This window comes from Loxodonta africana, chromosome 16 (assembly GCF_030014295.1).
Source record: "Loxodonta africana isolate mLoxAfr1 chromosome 16, mLoxAfr1.hap2, whole genome shotgun sequence".
NCBI classification, from domain to species: domain Eukaryota; kingdom Metazoa; phylum Chordata; class Mammalia; order Proboscidea; family Elephantidae; genus Loxodonta; species Loxodonta africana.
This window is the reverse complement of record NC_087357.1, coordinates 56,029,693-56,050,401: the sequence shown is the minus strand read 5'-3', so window position 1 is coordinate 56,050,401 and position 20,709 is coordinate 56,029,693. Positions and strand designations below refer to the sequence as shown.

Sequence of the window (20,709 nt, the reverse complement as noted above, 5' to 3'; positions counted from 1 at the left end):
AGTGGTGTACATATATACACACACACACACACACAATGGAATACTACTCGGCCATAAAGAGACATCGAGTCCTGACACATGATACAAACACAGGCGAACCCTGAAAACATTCTGCTGAGTGAAATAAATCAGACACAAAAGTACAAATACTATATGACCTCATTTATATGAAGTATCTGCAATAGGCAAACGTATAGAAGCCAGTTTCTTAGCGGTTAGCAGGGGCGCAGGGAGGGGGAAAGGGGAAGTCACTGCGCAGGGGGTCCTGAGCTTCTATTAAGGGTGACAGAAAATTTGAAAATGGATCAACATAACGTCACGGAATTACACATGTAAAAAAATGTTGAAATGGCATATGTTTTGTCAGACATATCTGTTTACCACAATAAAAAAACGCACATTTACAAAGGTGTTGACTAATAAAACTGATGATCTTAATTTAGACTCCAAGAAAAATGTCAGGTAACCTGCATGGCTGTTTCAAAACAATTAAAACACGAAAAACTAGTCATTTAATTATTCTTTCTCTACATTTTCTTGACATTATATGATTTATGATATGTGCATCAAAATGATTTGGGGGGAAGGAAGAGGATGTGGGGTTCATGAAACAAAACTGATTATGATCATTGTTGAAGCTCTGCAATGGGTCTATGGGGGATTACCATTCTCTCCACTTTTCTACAAGCTGGAATTTTCCATATTTAAAAAAAAAAAACATACACACAAATAAAGGGTATTTCATTTATTTGACCACTACCCTACTGCCCATATTTTAACCTCACTGAATTTTTGGTCCATTGCATAGCAGAATTTCTCTAAAATAAAAATACAACCCATTAAAGATTAACTTGCCCCCAGGACAGTCTCTCTGGAAACAAATTCCAAGCATTATAATCACCAATTTGCACTGTTTGACTTAGAGGCAGACAACCTTATTTATCCTGAATTAACTTGGAAACTTCCACATAGTTTAAGGTGACTGTAAAAAGAAAAATGGCAAATCCACATTGAAAATAATCAGAAACCCAACCAAGCAAACACAGACTTTATTTACTTGGCACTTTTCTAATGAAAAGAATGCGTAACAATAAAAGAATATGTTGACCAGCCACCATTCTCTACTTCAGTTATTATCTATCTCACCTCTACAATTATGAAATCTTTTAAATCTGGGATGATTGAAAATTCTTTTGTTCCCTAAATCAAGTTTATACTACATATTAGAAACTGGTAGGCACTGAAAAACCTTTTAAATCCATGATGTAGTATTTACTACTAAAAATAATTATTTTAAAAGCAATTAATATTTACTGAGCTCTTATCCCTTACCAAACACATTAATGAATTCAGCTTCATAGGTATTATCTCTGTCAACTCTCACAAAACCCAACGAGAAAAGTATTAATACTGACACCATTTTACAGATGAACAAACTGAGGCAGAGAGAGACCCAGGAACTTCCCCAATCTCACACAGGGATTTCAACCCAGGTCTGGGTGATCTCAGTACTCACTATAACCACCTGGCATAAAGCAATGAAGCTCATGAATATGTTTGACTCAGGAAACTGGTCTTATCCCTTCAAACATGGTGGTCCTACATAATTTGACACTGGGAAGCGTGCATCATAAAATGCCCTGATATACTGTGCATTGGATTCTACTGTTAAACTGTGCAACATTTACTTTCCTAGGACTACTTCACGTGCAGGTGATTTGGGAAAGTTAACGAAAGTACTATGTTCAATAAAGAATGCCTGGGGCTGAAAAGTGAATGAATATTACATTATATATAGATGGTTGGAGAAAAAATGTTAACTCTGTTAAGACTTTCCGTAAAATAAACTTAATCATTGCAGAACTATTTTGAATCACATCATCTCAAAATATCCCTACTAGGGAAGATAGGTTTCATTCATTCAAAACAAACAAACAAAAACCTACTTCTAAAGCACATGGACTTCCCAGAAGCCAGTGCCACTGCCATTACTTGCCGTTACCCCAAACTCATACAGAAAACAAACTGGAATCGTGTTGAAAAGGATAGGTTTGAGCTCTACCTGTTCAATCCAAATAATGTCACAACAACATTTTTCTAACATCAATTTAATATTTTGTTTTATCATCAGAAGAAACTAGAAAAATGCCATGGGACAACTCAAATAAATACGATGAGTTACTGAAATGTAACGGGGCCTTTAATTTCTAAAAGCACCTTGTAATATTGTTATTTGAACAGTTTATCACAAAGTTACACGATTTGAAAAGAAAAGAGAGAGGACATGGAAGAGACAGACACGGCAATCATTAGGGACGTTTACCAACAAAAATAAGCAACAAAGGAGGCAAGAAGGCAGCACATCCAAAAAAAAAAAAAAAAAAAAACGCATGCCAAACGCTCCTGATATTTGTTTCCACCAAGTTATCGTTTTGGAAAACATGTTGTTCTGTCTTAAAATAACCTGCTTAATTGTTTTAAAAAGCCACTGCATTTCCAAAGAGAGCTAAATCGCTCCCATACTGCGATGCACTGATTGATAAAGTCAAATAAGTTATGCATATAGCCACAAAACAAAGTTTGGAAAGCGCCAATCCTCCCACGATATACGGACGCTAGCTCTCCTCTGAATGAATCCTCCCCAAACGCCCTTAGTGAAGCCAATGCCTGGTGCTCTCCTCTTATTTGAAGAATGACAGTCATTCAAACTATCTCATTTCTCTCTTTGGATGAGGGAAACGAACCATACCGGTGGCTTGTAATTAACATTTTTTAAGGAAGGTCAAAATGACCTTGGACATTCACGTGGAGAAATTCAATCCTCACATTATAAATGAGAGTCTGTGCCCAGTTCGGTATCGTCAAAGCTGTTCTGCCACTGGGAAAGTCCCAGAGAAACTACAGAGTTAAAACAAAACTAAAAAACTCCAACTTGTGAAAGGCAGTAGACATCCATAGTACAGGAAGATTTTTATGAAAGTGTAACTCAATATGTTTTATAAGCCTGTCAGAAAATGAACACACACTGTCCTCAAACACAGCAGCACTGCCGTGACACAATCTCCACGCTTTGGCTGCTCACTCCAGCCCTGGCCCCTCTTACTCCAGAGGGGCGGAGGGAGCTCCTGTCTTAAGCCCTGACATCTGCAAAGCGTTTCCCAATAGCGAGACAAGGCTCCTCAGCTGGAGGAAGTGGATACTGACAAGGAGGAGAGTTAAACACACAAAAACACAGAGGAAGAGCTAGAATTCGAGGCTGTTAGGGAGAAGAGAGTCATGCATACTCTGAGCAGTTAGAGTAGGTCTGGATGGCACACCCAGGTGTCCCGGCTAAAGTTGGCATCTCCACAGTCCAGAACGCAACTTGGGCGCGTCTGAACAGACTCGACTTCAGCTTTTCTGAAGCTGGTCAAGTTAAAACAAGGCTCCCGCGGCCTCGAGACCTGAGAGGCGTGGAAGGGTGGAGAGCCCCGTGGGGTCTCCATTCCCTGGATGTCCTCCGAGTCCCAGCTGGCTCCGCGGAGGAAGGGACTTGGGAGCCGAGTCAGCTGTGAGCTAGAGTAACGGCGTTGGGAGCGGGGCGGGGATGTCCGGGAAGGAGTTCGGGCTCAGTCGGGAGTCTGAGGACGCGGGGGATGCCTACCTTGTAACATGGCCTCAAGTTTCTTCCTGTCCACGCGGAAGCGCTCCTCACTCCACTCCGGGCTGTGCAAGGGCGCCCCGGCGACCAGGTCGTCCTCGGAGCCGGGCATAGGCGAGTCGGTGCTGCGCTCGCTGTTGGAGCCCGGGTCCGACTGCGCCGCCAGATAGCCGGTCTCGCCCTGGGCGGCCATGGTGGGAGCGCAGCGCTCGGGCTCCGGCTGCGGCCGCCGCTCTGCCTTCGCCGCCGCCTCCGCTCGCCGGCCGGACTCGACTGGCTCCCCGCGCCGCGGCGCTAGCTCGTCCCCCCGCAGCCGCCGACGCCGCCGCCAACGCCGCCGCCACGGAGCCCCGGGCGCATCCCAGCCCCGGGCGCCGCCCACGCCGCCCGCCGCCCCGGGTCCCGGCCCCCGTCCCGGGCCAGTGGCTGCGCCGCCCCCCGCCAGCAACGCCCGCGCGGAGTGAGCGCGCCGCGCCGCCTGCGCCTCCATCCGCAGGGCCCGGCGTCCCCTCCCCGTTCGCCGCCCCTGCAGCCGCGCGCTCATTGGCCGGACCGGCCCACGGGGAGCCGGGGCCGGCGGGCGGACGCGCGGGCGGGCGGCCCTTGGCGCTCACACACACTCGCGCACACACACCACGTACGCACTACCACTTTCCTGCGCTTAAGCGTACAGATTCCGTCCCCCACCCATAAGCTCATCGATCTCTTACATACACACGCCAAGTTCAAGCACAGCACACTTCTGAACGCACACGAAGTGCACACACAGTTCCTCATCCACACGCGCACCACGTACACACTACCGCTTTCCTGTACTTACTCCTACCGGTCTCATCCTCCGCACATACTGTCATAGTTCTCCTTCAAACACAGACACTCACCAAGTTCAAGCAACAGAACAGAGCTCCTGAAGGCACATGAAGAGCACGCACAATTCCCCTTCTTTTTGCCTAAACATCCTACACCCTAAAACTCACAGCCCGGTCCGTCCCAAGTTTGAAACGAGTGAAAGGAGAGAGGAAACGCTTGTAGGAGAAACCATGTCCATCCTCCCGAACAGTGCCATGGTCATTGTTTGCAAGCAGTTTATTTCTCCACCAAAGGCTCAAACCCGATAGCTCTCCTCTCTATCCCAAGAGCGAAGTGATTAGCAGCTGTGCATGAGGTGACAAGAGACTTACACTTTTTACTCTGAAAGAAGATTTTTTTTCCTTGAATAGGGTGAGTAGAGAGTCGTTTTCTATGTGATTCTCAAGGAATGGAGTCAGGAGAGTTTTTTTTTTTTTTTTTTAAGCAAGGGAAGAGACAGCTCCAAGACATAGAACGACAACTATCTGAGTCCAGCTGCCAGCTGAACTGGGCTGTCTTATCAGGGACTGAGGGCTCTTCTCTGTTTTTAAGGTCAGCCCTGGTGGCACAGTGGTTAAGACCTCAGCTGCTAACCAAAAGGTCGGCAGTTGGAATCCACCAGCCACTCCTTGGAAACCCTTTGGGGCAGTTCTACTTTGTCCTATGGGTTGCTATGAGTTGGAATCAACTCACTGGCAACGGATTCGGGCTTTGGTTCGCACAACGCACCAAACACCAAATCCACTGCGGTGGAGTCGATTGCGATTGTGGTCCCTAAATGAACCCTTGCTCAGCCCACCTACTGCCTCTCTCAAACTTGAATTTGAAGAGTGAGTTAAGGTAAGACTCTTGCACCAGGCATGCCCTTGGAACTCTGATTTCCCAGTTCATACTGATACAGACCTTCTTTTGTTTTATGACTAAAAACATAAAGTTTTGCTTTGTTTTTACCCTTAGGAGAGAGGAGCAGGTACAGCAGTTTGTCACTATGCCACAGAGGGAGGCTGACTGACTTACATGTGGGACAAGCCATAAGTAACCTTAGTATCATTGGCATGAGCCCATGAATAATTAGGTAATATGTTTAAGGTAAACGGACATTCTTTTAGGTTCAGTAGTCAGCTAACAAGAATTGACTCTGTGCTGGGAACTGTAATGTAATTGACAGATGAGGAAACCAGGATTCTGGGAAGTTAAGTGGCTTGACTAAGGTCACACAGCAGTTGACAGGGGATTTAACCCAGGTCTATTTGTCTGACACATCATCCCCACAAAACCGTACCTTGTGGAGCAGAGAACCCCTGTACTGCCTCTTGAAGTACTAGTTTAACTTCCCTTGTTCCCCACCACCTGTTCCTTCTCTGAACTTATTATGATGCAAGGCATTGATTTAAGCACCAAAGTGGGTTATCAAGGAGCACGCCCACTGCATATCTTCAGTGAAGTTTACATCTTTTCGTCTTTCTCTTCTAGGAAATATTCATTGGAAACTCACTATGTGTCAGGCATTGTGTTAGGCTCAAGAGAGTGAGCAAAGACAGACAACGATCCCTATGTTCGTGGTGCTCACATTCTAGTGAAACACATAGAATACTGACACCCCTCCCTCCCAAAAGTCACTTAGATAAATATAAAATTGAACCTATAGTAAGCATTACAAATAAGAGGCTCGAGATATGCAAAAACCTATAATGGGGTAAGTGGATCCAGTTAGGGAAGTCAGGGGAGCCTTCTCAGAGAAAATGACTCTGAAGCTGAGAACAGGAGCTTGAGAAGAAGTTAACTGAGCAAGAGGAGGAAGGGGAGAGCCATTCCTGCAAATGATCATTTGTTCATAACAATATCCCTGAAGGTAGATATTATAATTATCCCCATTTTAAAGTTGAGGAAACTGAGGCAGAGAGAGGTAAAATGACCCGCCCAAATTTACACAACTAAGTAAGTGGTAGAATCAAGATTTGAACCCCAGCAATCTCTCTTGAAGATTAGACTTCAAATACTTTACACTTAGCCACTAAGCTGTATGAGCTCTCAAGAGGATTAGCGCAAGCAAAGGCCCTGCAGCCTTCCTTCCTCCAGTGGAGGAACTAACAGAAGACCAGCACCAACAAGAAATGAGATGGTTAAAAGCTATGGCTGCTAACCAAAAGGCTGGCAGTTCAAATCCAGCAGGCACTCCTTGAAAACTCTATGAGGCAGTTCTACTCTGCCCTGTAGGGTTGCGTGAGTCAGAATCAACTCGACAGCAGTGGGGTTTTTTGTATAGGCCAATTTAAGGAGTTTTTATCTTTACCCTTAGAACAAAAGGAAGCCAGGTAAGAGGCTTTAAGCAAAGGATGATGTAATTAAATCTGCTTTTTGAAAGGACAACTATAGCTATATTGTGGACAACAGATTGAGGGGCAGGGATAGAAGTAGTCAAACCAATGAAGAGACTATCTGGGAAATTCAGATAATAGATGCTAATAAGCCTACCTAGAGGAGCCCTGGTGGCACAGTAGCTAAGTGCTTGGCTGTTAACAAAAGTCAGTGGTTCAAATCCACCAGCAGCTCTGTGGGAGAAAGATGTGGCAGTCTGCTTCTGTAAAGATTTACAGCCTTGAAAACCCTATGGAGCAGTTCTACTCTCTCCTATAGGGTTGCTATGACTTGAATCGACTCCGCGGTGGTGGGTTTGGTTTTTGGAAGCCTGCCTAGGCAGGAAAGATGAAGACATGAGAGAATTTGAGAAATCCTCTCTAATTGATGATGGATCGGTTATGGGGTGAAGAGGGAAATGTCAAAATGACTCTAGAGTTCTAGTTAACATAATTGGAAAGAAAAAGGTGCCATTAACTGAAGTAGAGGACACTACATTGGAGAAAAGATCATGAGGTTGAGTTGGGCATATTCAGTTTGAGATACCACTGAGACCTCCACGAATAAATGCCATGTAAGCAATTGGATATATGGGGCTGAAGCTCAGAAGAGAGATCTTTACTAGAGATAAAAATGTGTTATATCTTTGTTTGTAGGCAGTAATTCTACTAGTCATATGGGTAGGATTGTCTAGAGAAAAAGAGAAGAAAAGGAACCAAGGAAAATGCCTTTCACAAATTCCAACATCTAGTGGTCAAATAGAAGATAGTGTGATGAGAAAGGAGATAGAAAGAGCAATGAGAGAAGGAAGGAGAAAAAAGTTTTGTCACGTAAGCCCAGGAAAAAGACTATTTCAAAAAAGAAAGTATGATCATCTTTGTACAATAAAAGAAGTCAAAACTTTTGATGGAGGTCACTGGAACCTTAGCAAGAAAGCAAAAATGTGGAGTGATTGAGGAGTGAACGTAAGTAATCAAATGAAGAATAAAGACAACTCTGGGAGATGTCTGGCTGAGAAGGGGAGGAAAGCACAAAAGGTTAAGGATTACGTGGGTATAGAGAGGGCTGCTTTTGGTTCTTTGTTTAGTTGGCTGGCCAGCAGTTAGGATGATTGGTTTAACTGGTAAGTTTTGAGCCTGGTTAAAAGTCATTGGAATATCCCATTGATAGAAGTCAAGTATACAAGAAAAAAAAAGAGGAAGAGTCAATATTTAGGGTCTTGTGAAAGTGTGTAGAATAGATTCCAAGACACCAACAGAGGAGAAATAGCTTATTGAGGTGAACAGGATAGGGTTTACACCTGGAGTTCTGCCAAATGGATACAGCACCAAAAACTAGAAGGTAATGGAGCAATACCTTCAAAATTCTGATGGAAAATAATTCCCAATGTAGATGTTTATACCTGGCCAAGCTGTCAATCAAACATGACCATAAAATTCATTCTCAGAGAATGAAAGATCTCAAAAAAATCTACTTTCCTTACATCATGTCTCAGGAAGCCACTGAAGGTTGTGTTTCACCAGAACAAGAGAGTAAACCAAGATAAATAGAAAAGCATGGAATGCAGAAAACAAGAGTTCCAGCACAAGACAGACGCAGAGGGACTCACCAGGATGATAGTGAAAGGAGAACTCAGATTGGAATAGGTCAGAAGTCTCCAGGTTGATATTTCTACTAGGTTAAATAAATAGAATTTCTGAAGTATATGAACACATTGAGAAGAGATTGAGAAAGTTGATTGAAACTTTGGGATTAAATTACTGCTCAGTTCATAGAAAACTAAACAGCAAAAAACAAAACCAAAAAAAACAACTATTAACTCCAAGTATAACAAAGCGTTATATGCAGGAAGGTCAAGGTAATCAAAGTACGTTACATGGCTGAGCTGTGAATAATATTTACATAGTCATAATAACGTAAACCATGAGTACTAATCCAGCTGCAATTAGATTAGGAATTTGGGGGATTGGAAACATATCTGCGTACAGTGGGGCCTTTGTGGGGAGGGGACAGTGGTAAAGAAATGTGAAATTCTCATCTGCTCTGGAGGAATGTCAATAGATAATGCCTAAAACTTAAAAAAAAAAAAATCAAGAAGTAGCAGTATAGGAATTATGGAGGTAAAAATAGAATCAGGCTAAAAATGTTGGAAGTGGTTGCCTGTAGGGAATAGAAAATGGGGGGAAGGCATATGGTACTTCTGGTTTTTATACAAGCCTTCCAGAACTATTTGATTCTTTAAACCATATGAATGCATAACTTTAATTTTAGAAAAGCAAATTAAGTAATGCATGCTTATTATACCTTTGGTGGAATGAAAAATAAATAAACAAATAGCAGAACCTTGAAATCACTACTTCTGTGTTCTGTGCTCTTTCTACGAAAATTGAAGCAGGCTTGAAATAGTTGACAGTATTTTTGTTTTAGTAGAACTTTGCTTGCCTTTATCTTTCCATTTAAGTCAAGTGAAGAATCCTTTTCAACATATTAAAGGTATAGGAACTGATCAGATGCCAGGTAATCAGTTGTGTAGATTTCTTTTTAATGGATTGAAGCTCTCAACAGTCACTGGAAAAATTTAAATGACACCAAATCTTCAGGTTCATAAAATGTGAAAATGCTAAGAGATTTTTTTAAAAAACAAGATGTGAATGTTATCTTACACTTACCTTAAAAATACCCAACTAACCTTATCAGCGATCATCTGATGAAAAGCTCTTCAGGGAATATTTTAAAGCAAAATGGACTGGTGTTCCCTTCCAGCATTCTTAATTAAAAAAAAAAAAAAAAGTTTCCCTGAATTCGTTTTTTCTAAGGCAAAATATAAAAATACCAATCCTTGTCTTTTTTTTTTTTTTTGTCTTACATTATTTTTGAAAGAGTTTCAGAAGTTTACCTTAAATCTGCTTTTCTATTTTAATTTAAAACCTTGGCATTTCAACTGTGTTTGAATAATCTTAATATATGGCCAGATATTATTCAATTTAGCCAATTAAATGGTATGCAGGACTCTTAAAGAGCCCCTATTTAGCTATCGCACCTCATGTCTCTTTGCATTTTACCCTCTCTTATGGATTGATTTGTCCCCCCTAAAAATGTGTGTCAACTTGGGAAGGCCATGATTCCCAGTATTGTGTGGTTGTCCACCATTTCTCATCCTATGTGTTGTAAATCCTACCTCCATGATGTAAATGAGGAAGGATTAGATGCCATTATGTTAATGAGGCAAGACTCAATCTACAAAGTTAGATTGTATTTGAAGTCAATCTTTTTTGAGATATAAAAGAGAGAAGCCAGCAAAGAGACATGGGGACCTCATACCACCAAAAAACAAGAACCAGGAGAATAGTGCATCCTTTGGACCTGGTGTCCCTGCACTAGAATCTCCTAGACCAGGAGAAGATTGATGACAAGGACTTTCCCCCAGAGCCATCAGAGAGAGAAAGCCTTCCCCTGGAGCTGGCGCCCTGAATTCAGACTACTAGCCTCCTAAACTGTGAGAGAATGAAATTCTCTTTGTTAAAGCCATCCACTTACGGTATTTCTGTTATAGCAGCACTAGATTTCTAAAACACCCTCCGATAATACTGAACTATATTTAGAATTCCTAGTCTAGTCCTGCACTCTCATCTAGAGTCCTGTGTTTTGCAAACAGTGTTTCTTTGGCTTGGAACATTCTCTCACATTTTGTTCCCCTGGCCTTCAGGAATACCCCTGCCAGCAGGCCAATTTAGATTCTCTTTTGTTTCCTGTGACTGCTGTGCTTAGTCCTTATTTTTGCATTTGTTATTATTATCATTACCTTTGTTATTGTTGTTTGATGCCTGACATCATTAGATTGTGAGTTCCTAAAAGAAACAAGTCTTTTCACCTTTGTTACCAGCATCTAACAAATGTGTAGACTGACAAGCTTCTAACCATGCACCTAAAAACATATGCTTAGAAATTAAACTGTGATACAGTTTTGATGATTATGTAACCATGTTACTGTTATTGCTAGCTGCTGTCAAGTAAACCTCCAACTAATGGCAACCCCATGCACAATCGGATTGGATCATTGTGATCCTTAGAGTTTTCATTGACTGTTTCCGGGCCTTTCTAGCTATGTAACCAAAGAATAAGTAAATTGAACCAAACCAACCCCACTGCTTTTGAGTGGATTCCAACTCATAATGACCCTATAGGACAGAGTAGAACGGCCCCCATAGGGTTTCCAAGGCTATTTATCTTGACAGAAGCAGACTGCCATATCTTTCTCCTGCAGAGTGGCTGGAGCATGAAAAGTTAAAACTCTAATGCTGGAATTAAAGGCAGCTGGTAGGTAAAGACATTCTCATTTTGCAGCTGAGGAAACAGGCCTGGAAAAATGAGACAGATTCACTAGAATGCCACATTACATGAAAAGAAACTTCGAATCACCGATGTTGAATGTACAAAATTATCTAGTTCAGTCCCTCTTTAGTGAGCACTCTACAACTCAGAAAACTTTTCCCTCCAATGCAGCAAAGAATTAGATATTCTATTTCAATACCTATATAGCTTGTTTTACGAGGAAGTGTATTTGCAATAAACATAAATGAATAAAGGAAGAGGATGCTGTCCACAACTGCTTCTTCAGACTGACACTTAATGACACTCACTGAGCATTTATAATTTGCTGGACACTTCTAATCATCTGGAAACCCTGGTGGCTAGCGGTTAAGTGCTGTGACTGCTAACCAAAAGGCCGGCTGTTCAAATCCACCAGGCACTCTTTGTAAACTCTGTGGAGCAGTTCTACCCTGTCCTATAGGGTCACTATGAGTCAGTATCCACTCAACGGCAACAGGTTAGGTTTGGTTTTGGTTTACTAATTATCTGGAAACCCTGGTGATATAGTGGCTAAGAGCTACAGCTGCTAACCAAAAGGTTGGCAGTTCAAATCCACCAGCCACTTCTTGGAAGCTCTATGGTGCAGTTCTACTCTGTCCTATAGGATCGCTATGAGTCTGAATCGACTTGACAGCAACTGGTTTGGTTGGGTTTTTTTTTTTTTTTTACTGATTATCTAATTGCATTCTTGCTATAATCCTATGAAGTTGGTACAGCTATTAGCTCCATTTTAGGGAAGATCTAAAACCTTGAGAGGTTAGTTAACTTGACTGAAGACCCACAGTATGGTATGGTTGTAACTCAAACACAAAGGTATCTGATGGGAAAACTGTTCTTAACCATTGCTCTTACCTGGGCTGCTGCTCTCGGGGCCCATCTCATTACCTATAGTTTTAGGAAAGAACCTAAAACTCATTGATTCTGGTAGTTTCCACAGTTAAAAAATAGAAACCACCCTTCAAATGAACTGTAAGGCAGGAAGCCATTACAGAACATTAGTAATAGCAGAGTTGTTCAGTTGAAGAAGGACAGGGAGTTCTCACTACTTCAGCTGCTTCCTTTCATAATCCTGGGGCTCCTAAAACTCTGTCTGAAAACTGCTGATCTCATTCTCTCTCTCTCTCAATATCTATCTCTCACCTATCCCCAACGCATACCCAAAACCAAACCCATTGCCATCGAGTTGATTCCAACTCATAGCGACCCTACAGGACAGAGTAGAACTGCCCCATAGGGTTTCTAAGGCTGTAAATCTTTACGGAAGCAGACTGCCACTTCTTTTCCTCGAGGAGCAGGTTGAGGGTTTGAACCTCCAACCTCTTGTTTGCAGCCAAGCGCTTAACTATTGCGACCACCAGGACTCCTTCCAACATACACATACCCCTATTTCATACATGCATAACCTGAATGAAGCTAATGGAGCCCAAGTGACTTGTCCAAGTTCCACAGCTCAAACCATTAATGCACTTTCCTGTCAGAAAAGGAGTTTTGTATTTTCCAGAAGTCAGGACAGAGGGTTATCTAGTTGATGGCGTTGTAGGGGAAAAACATCACAGAGTTTAGTAAAGCAAAAAGAAAGTTTTATTCGGCATATAATCAAAAAGACAAAAGTGGAAAGCAGACAAGCATGCTGCCAGAGCTAATGTCTGCCAGAATCCAAGGGAGGTTACAGAATCATCAGTATATATTAACATCACAAAAATAGGTGAAAGCTTCACCTTTTCACAAATGGCCTAGAAACCGTGGTCTTATACTTTGAATTGCGTTTCTTAACAATCATTGATAGAGGTTTCAGTAACCCGACAGTCAGGAGGGCCTTCATTGGTAGAGGTTTCAGTAATCTGATGGTCCAGAGGGTCTTCACTGGACCAACAAATTTCTATCCACTAAATGTTAATAGAAAAAGATAGGAGTAAAAAAGTCTTTTGTGTCCTGTTCGATTGGCTTTAAGTGAAAAGGTCCCTAAAAATATTTTTCTTCCCTAAAAGATAATTTCTAAGATCTTCCCAACTATTGCCTTTACCTCAGGGCCCAGTTGATGTGTCCTTATGCATCTATGTGGGCCCAGCTTCAGCCAGGTCACATTCTCTTTGCTCAAGGACAGGCAATAATAATTCCAATATTATTTTCTGAATCAATGGAGTAAGGTTCTGGTAAAAAATGTTCTGAGAAGTAAAATGACTTCAACACCCTAATGCTGAAAAGAAGAGGAAACATCGGCCATTCAAAAGAGAGTGGAATGGATCAACATGGAAGAAGAAAGTTACGGAGCACGTGGAAGATGGAAGAAGGAACTGAACTTTTCCCAGTCACTTACCTGAATTCTAACATTGCCCAACACTCAACTTCACAAAAAAAAAGGCCACAATAACACCAGAGAATGTTGAAATTACCACCTGTGGAGATATTAACCCTCAGCCTTACAGGTCTTGTGCTTGCAGTTGTCCCTGTTTCAGGGTACATGTTAATTGGGCTTTTGATCTACAGTACCAATATTTTGCCCTGTCATCCTTTCACTCCTGGACTCACACTTATATGTGAATTTATTCTCCTGACCCCCTGGGACTGAGGAAGATGAAATGTTTTGCAAGACAACAGAATAAGCATATGCAAAGTTGTACCTTGTTACTTTTTTTTTTTTTTTTTTTGATGGAATCTCCTGGCAACGTGACTTTTAGGTCTAGCCAGAAATGAAAGCCTACAAAGCCATAAAAGTGTCCAACCCTCTGGAATGTGAGAACTGGCTCTACTTCTAACACCACACTCAATTGCAAGGTAAATTCCACCAATGCCACTTATGTGCTAAATCTCACATCAAATGCAAAGAAAAAGTTTCCAGAACTTGAGGCCAATGAAGCGTTGAAACTGAACCTTCCTGGGCAGCTTGTGTGGGAAGAATGGATCATAGCAGGAAGAGAGTGGGTCATCAAAGGAAGGACTAGGACCAAAATCCACAGAAATCCTGTGGGTAAATACCTGGCCCTCACTCCACCACTCCCCTGATGTCCTCTCATGGCTGACCATTACTAGCTGATCACAGCCCTCTTCCATTCCACCTCAGGAAACATTTCTCAATAAGAAATCCAAACAGCCAAGATCAATCATTTGGAGCTGGCTCTCAGTATGAAAACACACTGCCATGCTGGGTCCAGTGCTGTGGTTAAGAGACTGGAAGATGGATAGTCACTCAGTTGGACACAGGGAAGGTGAGCCCAAGAGCAAAGGCAATAAATACCTTAAGCATTATTTTTCAGCGGTTCCCTTCAGGATCTCCGTGTTTTTGTATAGCTCAAATGAAGGGAGATTGCATTGAACCAGCTCTGGATCTAGAATGTAGTAGTGAACTATGGCCATGCAGAACTATCAGTTTGTATCTGCTCACAGTCCTAAACTGGGCTTTGGAGACTGGGGTTTTGATTTCTATTATCTCACAATTGTGCATCTTTAGGTAAGTCTCTTAATTTTGCTGGGCTTCTAATTCCTTATCTATAAAAAGTGGGGACAGAATGGCTTGGACTATATGAATTTCTAGCTTTCTCCTAACTATAAATTTTCCTGACTTGAAGAAAGTGCTCACTTGGAAAAAAACTGCCTAGTTCAGCAAGAGTCACTTTCTATTTAGTAAAGGTTCTTTCAAAGAAGAATGACTAGAAGAATCAAAGAAGAACTGAAAGACTGTCAACCTCAATAGGTTGGAATTAGTAGCTCACAAAAGCGTAGGATAATCAAAATCAGCATTTGCCACACATAGATAAAGGACACAAGCCCTGGAATCAGACCTCCTGGGTTCCAAGCCAGCTGGACCACTTATCACTTGCATCACCCCGTGTTGTTGTTGTAGTTAGGTGCCGTTGAGTTGGTTCCAACTCATAGTGACCCTATGTGTAATAGAATGAAATGCTCCTCATCTGTGTATTAGGTATCTATTGCTGTGTAACAAATTACCCCAAAATTAACAGTTTAAAACAACAAATATTCATTATCTGTGCATTACTGGAGGTTAGGAGTCCCAGTACAGCTTAGCTGGGTGCCTCCAGCTCAAGATCTCACAAGGGTGGAGTCAAGGTCTACTGGGGCTGCCGTCTCACTCAAAGGCACAACTGAGGAAAGATCAGGACTTCAAACTGGCTCGTTCCAGTTCAAGCTCCTGCCAAGAAATTGCATTTCTGCCAAGTTCTCCAGCGATGCTAATACTGCTGGTTAGGGACCAATTCTAAGAATCATTAGTGGAGCAGCAGTTCTTAAAATTTATTATACATAAGAGTCACCTGGGGATTTTGTTAAAATGTAGGTTCTGATTCAGTATATCTGGGGTGGAAATGCAAATTCTCCACAAAGGCTTGAGCCAGAACAAACCAGTTGGAAGCCCTGAGAAGAATTCACATCCAAGTTATTCCTATGGTTGTTTGCAGGATTCAATTCGTCATAGGCTGTGGGGCTGTGGGCATCAGTTCCTTGCTGGCTGTTGGCTGGAAAACCCCATCAGTTCCTTTCACATGGGCCTCTCCACAGGGTAGCTCACAACATGGCAGTTGACTTCCATTGGAGTGAGCAAGCAAGAAAGCAAGAGAGAGTGAGTGCCCAAGCCACAATCATTTAGTAAGCTAATCTCAGAAGCAATATACTATCACATTCCATTCACTAGAAGCAAGTCACTAGGGCCAGATCACACTCAAGGGGAAGGAATTACAAAAGGATATGAATACCAAGAGGCAGGGATTGTTGGTCCTGTCTTGGAGGCTGCCTACCCCAACCTGGGACCAGATATTTTGCCTCTCTAAGTACCTAAAATGGGCATAAAACAGCTGCCTCCGAGGTTTGTTAGTAAGCATAAAACATTTAATTCATTTTTTACCTGGCATGTAGTAAGTACTCAATAAATGATGGCTACTATTTTTAATAAATGTTTTGTTTTGAGCATAACTAAAGAAATTGAGAAATCTACCTAAGGAGAGAAGGCATACAGATATATACATATACATACACACACACGTATATGTGTATATATATATATATATATATATATAAAAAGATAAATAATGGAAAATGGAGGTGAGTTGGCGGTGTTTTGTTTTTAACCCCCTGAATGTCCCCTCCCCCTCCCCCCAAAAAAGGAGACAAAGCAACTAGATTGCAACACCAAAAAGCTACTAACAGTGTACAAGAAAACTAGATAACAAGGTGTTCCCACAAACCGCAGAATACAAGCTAGCTGGGAAACATCAGCACCTGTGCAGGCAAAGGTAGAGGAAGAGTAACAGGGCACTGACAGCCCTGAGAACAAGATAAGCCTCAAATTGCCATCAGGTACTCATTGGAAAGCACAGCAAACCAATCTGAAAATAGCAGCTGAAGGTGGGTGGGAATCCTGCAGGATCCAATTTATAGTGAGTGCAATGGTTAAGTGCTGACTCCCATCTGAAAGGCTGGCAGATTGAACCCACCAGCTGCTCTGAGGGAGAAAGATATGACGGTCTGCTTCCATAAAGATTACAGCCTGGGAAATCCTATGCGGCAGTTCTACTCTGTTCTGTAGGGTCACTATGAGTCAGAATTGACTCGACAGCAATGGATTTTTATTTTTATTTTTTTGCAATGGGAAGGCAGTAAAGTTGGAAGGTTGGTGCTAAAGCTATCTGGACCCTGTGAACTCTCAAAACTAAAAAAAAAACAAAGTTTCTTCCAGGTCAAAGCCTTGTACTGAAGAGAAACTTCTGGGAATAGAAACAAATTGAGTAGGACAGAGAAATCAGGGCAAAGGAAAGAGAAGATCTCTACAAGTGGAGGAGGAGGAGCTCAGAGGAGGCAAATCTCAAGATGTATAGGTCCACATATTTTTATCTCTATGTTAAAGAAATCTACTTTTACTTAAAAATGAGCAACAAAACGGAATTGGACTTGGAGCCTGTAAAAATTTATTATGAGGGGAAAAAAAGAGGGGTGAGGGGAATAAGAAGCAGAATGATGTAGGCAGCATCCCTAGAGATATTGAAAGCATGCCAGAAAAACATACCCTCTAAATACATAACTTAAAATTACAACACAAACTAAAAAAAATCTTTTAAATAACAGAAGCTATAAGAGAATAAATAAATCAGAATTGGTAAAACTCAGATATGAGAAGAGAGAATAAAGATTTGAAAAGAGAGGATGTAAAACCAGAAAAGAATTAAAATTTAAAAATTTAATTGAAAAATTAAGACTAAACGAAAAGAAATAAAAGCACAAATAAATACAATGGGTAATCCCTTAAGGGAAATAAAAAGTAGAAAGAAGAAAAATATTTTAAATAACAAAAAATTTTTTTTTAAAACGAAATTTGAGAGAAAGTAATAAAGAACATGGGGGAAGTTTATACATAATAAGATTCTCTGAAGAAGCAAATCAAAACAATGGAACAAAACAAACAATAAAAACTGTAATTTAAGAAAACTTTCATGAAATAAAAGATGACTTAAATCTACATATTTAAAGCAAACTCCCCGAACCTAGGAAGATAAATCCAGAATGGCCAACTCTGAGACATATTCCAGTAAAAACTACTGGATTTTGTATGAAAAGAAAAAAAAAAATAAATAAAAAAACCCTCTGGGCTACCAGGAAAAAGACCAGGTTATTTTTAGAAAAAAAAAAAAATTATTAGACTTCTCAACAACAGTTTATGCTAAAGGACAAAGGAATGATATACTTAAGGTATTCAAGAAGAGAAAATGTGTAACAAGAATTTTATATCCAGTCACACTGTCCTTCTAACATAAAAGGCTAGGTAAACTGTTAGGAATATACTTAGGAAATATTCCCACAGACCTTTCTTAAGAAATCTACTAAAGACTGGACTTTCAACATACAAAATTATTTGGGAGACATCCAACATAAGGACTGAACATTAAATATATATTTACCTATAGAACTAAGACTAAATGGTAGTTATAAAGGAGATTGTATAGCATGTGATGATATCTGTACTGACAATGTAGATACACTACAAGTTTTTTGAAAAAGGGGAATCAGGAGAATATATGAAAAGTGAAAAAACCAAGCAAGAAAGAGAGAGAGGAGAAAAAGAACAAGATAATCAACAAGACCATACACAGTGATCACCCTCATGCTTATAAGGCATTGATGAAGATTAATGAAGTTAGGGAAGCCATCTTTCTTTAGCAGAAATCAGTGATGAATATGTCAGTAAAGATTGGTCTAGTCCTTTAACCTTTCAATAGTTCTGTATTCTAGATTATAATGAAGAAATTTCAGAAGTTCTATGGCCCCTTTCTCAAAGTGTTGTCCAAGGCCACCTATATTACAATCATTTGGAGTTCTTGTTAAAAAAATGCAAATTTATGGGACTCTTTCCAAACCAATTGAATTTGAATCTCTTTGTGGGGAGGAGGGTGCTCAGGAATCTACATTTTCACAAGTTTTCCAGGAGCCCAGAAGTCATTTGAGACTCACTGTTCTAAATTCTTATTGCAACAAAACACAATCTCAATGTCCTTTCTCTACAGCCAGGTCTTGCAGGCTGGAGCCCAACGTATAATGGAATATAGTCAGTACTTGCAATATGTCTTTCACTAAAGTAATAAGGTGTCCAATTACATATATTTTTAATAAAAAGGGAACTTAAATCCTTCAATGATTTTTTTTCTCTAAAAAATCAATAGGCAAACTCCCAGACCCATCTTTCAATCAATGCTCAAGTAAATTGTTCAAAAACCCAAACCACCCCAAATTCCACATATTTGTGATTGAATTTTCTCCCTCAAATATCTTTCAGTTACTGTCATATTTTAACTCCAAACCAAACTCTACCATCAGTCATACAGCTCAATATTCCCTGATTACAGTGGGTATTTGTGAAAACAAATGGAGTCTGGATTTAATTCCTATATTAAACCTGATTTTGCATATTACAAGGCCAAAGGCAAAATGTCAAAAATAACATTCAAAGGGAGCATGTGACTGGCTAAAATGAAGAAATGTATTGTAAAATCTCAAGGCCAGATAGACCTCAAGGTCAGCATAGCAGGTCTTTGGCTGGTCTTTTCAATGCCAACGAATTGAGTATAGTAAATTGCTCAAACCGACAATAGAAAAGTTTGCTCATCTTGGCAAAGATCTTCCTATTTCTGAATTCTTTCCTCTTTCTTTTGGCCTTAATACCACAGTGGAATTCTCTGATTCCTCCACTGGTACGATATCTCTGACATTTCCACATACAATATGTGAACCTAAAAAAAAAAAAGGAAAAGAATGAGACTATTTATTATACTATCTACTAGATAGATATTTTCTCATTTTTTAAAGACTCAAAAAAAAAATTTTTTTTTTTTTTTTTCCTCAGTGGAGATGTTCCTAACTATCCCCATGCCGTCCTTTAATGTCTTCATGATACTGGGTACCTGCTTCTGTCATATCCTTGACAATTCACTTGTATGTATACAAAACCATCTTCACCTATTAGACAATAAGTCCCTTAACGGCAAGATCTATCTTGTTTATCTCTATCTTTACATTCCCAGCACTTAACAAATTTGACACACTGGAGACACTAAGTAAAATAAATAAATGTACTAATTGCCAATTACGGGGCACTCAATGGCACTGGGTTTTTTCTGGGTTTAATTGCCAACAAAACAATGCAAAGTGAGAAAGATAAAACAATCAGGAGTCTGGTCCAAGCACAAAAAAATTGGCTTTTTTTTTTCTTTCTTTCTTTTTCTTCTCAAGTATTGGTTGTTCTGACATATAGACTTGGTTTCTTGGTTTTTATGAGATTATTTTCATAGACTTTAAAAGAAAAGCCACTTCAAGGAAAGAAATAAATAACGGAAATAGTAAAAGGGAAACAGCCCTTGATTTTTGGTGCCTATTCTTTTTTGTTTTTTTTTTTTTACTCATGGCATAGTGGTTAAGAGCTACAGATGATAACCAAAAAGTTGGCAGTTGGGATCCACCAGGCGCTCCTCGGAAACTCTATGGGGTGGTTCTACTCTGTCCTATACGGTCGTTATGAGTCAGAATTAACTCAATGGCAATGAGTTTTTTGTTTTTGGGTTTTATTTTTTCCCACACTTTATAGCCATTTACAATGCTGGTTCTTACTCTGTCTGGGAGAATGCAGAGTTGGATTAAGTGTTCAGAATCTCAAGCCAAATAATGTGACCTTTTCCCCATTTATTTAAAACTACTAAACTGATATACAAATTTCTTCCATTTTAAGTTTTTCAACAAAAGGTTGTTTTTATAACTTTGGAAACCAAGATTTGTTTATTGACAAATGACTTGAATTTACCTATTAGGTATAGATTAATGGAGAGCTCAATTACAATGAACTTACACCTTCTTCTCTGAAATACTGGTGGCACCCATGGTGCCACCAGCAGGGTCACCCATGGTAGAGAGGTTTCAGCAGAGCTTCCAGACTAAGAAAGACTAGGAAGAAGGACCTGGCAGTCTACTTCTGAGAAAAAATTAGCCAGTAAAAACATTAT

At 40.5% G+C, this 20,709-nt stretch overlaps 1 protein-coding gene across 3 annotated transcripts in view; it reads right to left on the bottom strand.

Annotated features, from left to right (window-relative positions):
* Nucleotides 1-3,877, bottom strand: part of BICC1 (BicC family RNA binding protein 1) — a 348,944-nt gene extending 345,067 nt beyond the window's left edge. For 2 of the 3 annotated variants that reach the window (XM_064269616.1, XM_064269617.1), the window contains exon 1: nucleotides 3,644-3,877. In XM_064269616.1, the coding sequence (XP_064125686.1) occupies nucleotides 3,644-3,833 (190 nt within the window). In that variant the 5' untranslated portion in view covers nucleotides 3,834-3,877. The remainder of the gene's footprint in view (nucleotides 1-3,643) is intronic. The other variant, XM_064269615.1, reaches the window with a different exon arrangement.
* Between the last annotated feature and the right edge of the window lie 16,832 nt (nucleotides 3,878-20,709).